This window comes from Perca flavescens, chromosome 17, assembly GCF_004354835.1.
Source record: "Perca flavescens isolate YP-PL-M2 chromosome 17, PFLA_1.0, whole genome shotgun sequence".
NCBI classification, from domain to species: Eukaryota; Metazoa; Chordata; class Actinopteri; order Perciformes; family Percidae; genus Perca; species Perca flavescens.
Genome location: NC_041347.1, coordinates 21,089,439 through 21,094,583, shown reverse-complemented (window position 1 = coordinate 21,094,583; position 5,145 = coordinate 21,089,439). Strand labels below are relative to the sequence as shown.

Genomic DNA, 5,145 nt, shown 5'->3' with positions numbered 1-5,145 from the left:
TGTGAGGGTCAATAAAGAAAAACATTCAAAGACTGTATTCCAACTTTATCTATTTAATTATATATATATATATATATATATATATATATATATATATATATATATATATATATATATATATATATTGTATGTATTGCTCACCTGAAATGCACCACTAATGTTTTGTAGAGTACATGCATTCTCTTTTATTTCTGCTTTATTTTGTTACTCACCACAATGCCTGTGGTTTACATTAGTCTTGTATTTAATACTGCCCTCTGAACATGTTTGATTGCTATGAGGAGAAAAAAATGATGTTTGATAAGTAGGGTGAAATGATTAACGCTAACACAATGTCCTGTCTGACGTGTGAATAATATTTATGACCTACCTTGAGCTCAAACAAAAACATAAAACTCAAGATACTTTTCATTCTGTTAGACGCTGCAAATTACCTCACTTGTGTCTGTGAATAACTTAACAGCTGCTACCTGTTGCAGTTTTATTCAACTTCACCAACTTTCTTGTGTTGCCTGTGGCAATATTACTCAGTGGAGTGGTGCCTGACGCTGCAAAATGCAATTAGCCCACATTGGAACAGGCAGAAAATATTTGATTATTATATCCACATGTATCAGTTTTATAAATGTTTTACAGCTGAGCACCACATCCATCCATCTTTTTATACACATTACCAAGCTGACTTTACACTTGCATGTTTGTATAAAGCAGTGCCATATTGATTAGGAAGACTGTTCTAATCATGAAAAACTTGTCACCAAGTGACACAATTTTAATACAGATAAGATGTTGCCAGATGTTTATGTTTAATTTAATATAATAGCCCCATTTTTAAAAGTGCATTGTTTTTGAATGGTGGTTTCCTGTATATGTATCATCATTTCATTGTTAATACAAACACTTCAGAATGTTATAAGGATAACAAAATATACCATTATTTTAGTTTTTGCAAATATCTGTATAAGAAATTGAGATGAAAAATACCACAGTAATGTGTGTTTTAATGAAAGACTTGATAAGAGATGCGGTTGAATCTTATCTGAGAAAGTAAAAAGCAGATATCAAGAACCAATGCTCAGCCAAAATATGAAATATGCATGCACAGGCTTTTTGACATATTTTGACTATGATAGTTAGTCTTAGTTTCATATTTAAACAAGGAAACCCCAACATTGCTGCAAAATCAAAAGCATATATTTTTGCAAGGCTTCTGCTTACACTATTTGTAGAACAGTAAGCATTAAAGTCTTAGGTTTGGGTAAAGAACTTTCTAGTGTGTTTGTACTTCCATTAAATTGTAAGATGGGTTTATACATAACACACAGATCATTTTGTTTATTTAGTGTACATAAATTCTTGTTGTGGTTATTAATCATCGCCAATGTTAACTGCATTATTGACTTAATTTTAATGGATTGCCCTGCTGAAAGAACAAGAAATAGGGCCAATGGCAGTGAGGCCTTGCAGCTGATGCACAAGCATCTTGTTTCAATGATGTTTCTGCCTTTTGAATCTGTATGGATTTGAACTTCTATTTGTTTGCTAAAAGCTGATTCCAATAAATTATAGATGGAGAGAAATGCCAGATTTCGTCTTAATGTTGTCTTTTTGTCTACCCCTACACAGATACATTCAATACAAACACAATTATGTTTCTGATATATATTTAATGCAGTTTGAACCCTCATGGTGATGCCAGCATATCTGAGCACTTAGCTAGCTCCATTAGTCGTATTTTGTGTTCCATTAGTCAGTAAATGTGTCACACCTGCAGAGAGGGGATTATAATCCTTCTACAACACCTATAAAAATCCCCCTCTGGTTAATGCACCACATGTAAACAAGGCAAATACAGAGGTGAGTCTGTCCTCAATGAAGTTTGTTCAATGTCCATTAAGTTAGAATTGCTCCTTTGATTAAGTACTGTCTAAAATGCTTGCTAATGTTGGGCAAAATGCTTGATAACCTCTGGTCTGTGAGCGGTGGAGCTGTGAGAGAAGAGACTGTGACATTATTGTTTTTACTACAAATGTGGCTTCCTCTGCAGCTCTAATGGAAGCAAGCAGCAGAGTGATGGTGCAGGTGTTGGTGTTGGCGTTGGTGTTCCAGGTCACCCTGTCACAGCACTGGTCCTATGGATGGTTACCAGGTGGAAAAAGAAGTGTGGGGGAGCTGGAGGCAACCATCAGGGTAAGTGATTTTTTTTTTATGTGGACGAGTCTATAGTTTCAATTTAAAAAAAAAGTTTAAATTTAAAGCCAAATCTAACAAAAATACTTCTATAAAATTGGTCAGTTAAGCTTGTCTTTTTTTATTATTATTTTCTTTTTTTTTTTCCAATACTGTAAATATTCTGTTTAGTTCAGATTTTATAACCTTGGTTTCATCGACAAAAATCTCTTTTTTATTGTGCTTAGATGATGGGTACAGGAGGAGTGGTGTCTCTTCCCGAAGAGGCGAGCGCCCAGACCCAAGAGAGACTGAGACCATACAATGTAGTAAGTGCTTATTATACATAATTTACCACCAATGTCTTCTTCAATTGTACAATATTAATGTACACAGCTCCACTGTGTGCCATTGTGTTCCAAAGCAGCAATGAAAATATACAAACTGCTCAATGACTGTTTTTATTTTTCCCTTTTGGAATGCGTGAATATGTGAATGCTTAATTTTATCTTTTTTAATGTTGGCAGATGTAATGCTAATTTGCCCAGACTTGTTTGGTATCATACCGTATATAAAAATGTTACATTCATTATTCAAGCAGCAGATCAAACTATTAACTGAGATTTAATTTCAATCTCTTCAGATCAATGATGATTACAGTCATTTTGACCGAAAGAGAAGGTTCCCTAATAATTGAAGAGCTACAAAAAAGAAAGAAAGAAAAAAAAAACACGGACTGTATTTGCGTCTTCATCAACAACAGTGATGGATCGCCCGGGTGCAGGATACTGACTTCAACAAATCATCACATTTATTGCACCGATCAATTCCATGTATGTCTGTAACATTTAAATCCAGTTAAAATTGTAATAAAGTTTTTGAAATCTGATGAAATTATCAAATCCTTTGTACAGTCAGATTATCAGATTGAAATCTCACTTGGTGAATCTGGTCATTAGAAGTGAAATGATGCTATTTAAATTTAAACTGCCGTTTGAAAGCCTTTAAATAGATTAAATTGCCTTTCTAAAGAAGCCACGACCGACAAGCATGACAAACTTATGACACAACAATCTTAGCATGACAACAGCTGGTGATTAAGCCAATTTATTAGAAATCAATGACTTAATTGAATTTGTTACAGTTTAGGTAATTTCATTTTCTGCCACACCAGTCATGTGCATATGTGATGTGGAAAATTACACCAGCTGATTTTTGTGTTCGTACCTGAATGTTGATTAGCCCCCCAAACTGAAAGAAACTAAATATGTTCTGCTTGGGATGTCCACAACGGCTTTCCGCTAATTTAGGATAACTGCAGCCATCCAAAACAGAAAGAGTATAAAACTTTTTTCCCCCCTTCTCTCCATACAGGAAATTGGTGTTCATTAAAAAAATTGGAATTTCATATCAGGAAAGGAAAAGAATCAGCAGGGGGCATATGTTTTAAAGAGAACTCATTTTCTGGCAAAGCCCCACAGACAGAGCACCATACTAATCGCCTGGTGCATAAGGGGCTAGGATTCATGAACTGTGCTGACACCGTGGAGGCCCTGCATTGTTAGAGCGTGGTTGTAATGCACGCCAATGAACCCAAACCCGCTGGCACAACTGGGAAAAGGTGAACATTATAAAAGCACATAGAATTAAAAAGAAATTAAACCACATTCCATTGCACTTCCAGAACAATGCTTGTTCATTTGTGATACTTCACATCGTTGGTTTAATATTCATGGTTGTAATTTGCATAACACAATCATTTCCTTTGATGAGGAAAGACCTAAGATTTTTTTTTGAAAAGTGTTACAGTATATTCTACTTCACCTTTCTTGACAAAGTTACAGATAAAAATGTTGTCCAGGGCATTTTCTTCTAAAAGTCACTATAAGACTTCCTTGAATTGATTTATCATTCTCTTTATGGAGTTTTTAATTGTGCAGCAACCTCATAAAGGATAAGGATGCTTTTATAACATTTCCTAAAATATGGTTTTAATTCAATTTGGTATACTTGTGTGAGAAGTATTAATGTTTACAGATAACCATAACACATAACCCATAAATTCCCTTAAAATAATCCCAAAGCATTTGCTGTGAAAGCCAACTTTCTCCCTCCCAGTGTCCTCATCAAGGACCTGCCTAATTGCACGTATATCAGGACAACAAAACCTGCTGGTATCTATGTTTCCAAATTTGATTTAACCTCACTTTCTCCTTCCCAGACCCCCTGGTGAATATTCACTTTGTTTACCTCAAATTAAACTTCTTATTGTTTACAGCCTCCTGGTCCCTGAACATTTTATAGCATTTTAGTATTATTTCTTTATTTATTTTTTGTAATGATTGTAGAGTTGGGATTCATTTGAATGTTTCCCTCATCTGCATGAAAATTATATAATTAACTTTTGATTAACCAGCTCAGTTGAGTTGGTTCCCCCATGCACACTGGTGAATAGTACCCACCGCATTTTAATGACTGTTTTCCAATTGAGTGGCGACCTTTTCATCAAAGAGCCACAACTGGGGCTAAACAACAGTAGAAAATAATCACGGTGAAGACAATAGTAGAGGCCGACAGGCTAGGATGTCATCCTTAAATATAACAACAAGGATGAAAGCAGCCTTATTGCACGTAGTGGCTGTGGCGAGAAGCCAACTCCTTATGCTGCTGGATGCCCCATTGTTAAAGCTGTGGAGGTCACGTCCATTGGCATATAGAGAGGGAAAGCACAGGAAGCTGAGAATGGTCCATTGTTACACGTCCTTGCTCAGAGGGAATTCCATTATGAAGGGCAATACATTTTTGATACTTTGATTTTTGTGCCATTCATTTGTTTGAAAAACAGAACATATTTGGATAATGACTTCAGGAAAAAAGGGGTCTCAGAGCACCTCCATCCAAGGCTACAGCACTGCATTAACACACGCCAATCAAGCACACCAGAGCAGATGTGCATCCTCGAAAAAGCCCACCATC

The 5,145-nt window shown here is 35.7% G+C and overlaps 1 protein-coding gene across 1 annotated transcript; it reads left to right on the top strand.

Annotated features, from left to right (window-relative positions):
• Nucleotides 1-2,052: 2,052 nt before the first annotated feature.
• On the top strand, nucleotides 2,053-2,866 carry gnrh3 (gonadotropin-releasing hormone 3). The gene is made up of 3 exons (XM_028603021.1): nucleotides 2,053-2,190; nucleotides 2,418-2,498; nucleotides 2,813-2,866. Exons 1-3 carry the CDS (start codon nucleotides 2,053-2,055, stop codon nucleotides 2,864-2,866), a joined length of 273 nt encoding a protein of 90 aa, XP_028458822.1.
• Nucleotides 2,867-5,145: the final 2,279 nt, after the last annotated feature.

Excerpts from the sequence above, each read along its gene's own strand:
- gnrh3 (XM_028603021.1), top strand. The coding sequence starts at position 2,053 with ATGGAAGCAAGCAGCAGAGTGATGGTGCAGGTGTTGGTGTTGGCGTTG. Across the intron at positions 2,191-2,417 it reads AGCTGGAGGCAACCATCAGG|ATGATGGGTACAGGAGGAGT; the intron begins GTAAGTGATTTT and ends TATTGTGCTTAG. Across the intron at positions 2,499-2,812 it reads GACTGAGACCATACAATGTA|ATCAATGATGATTACAGTCA; the intron begins GTAAGTGCTTAT and ends CAATCTCTTCAG.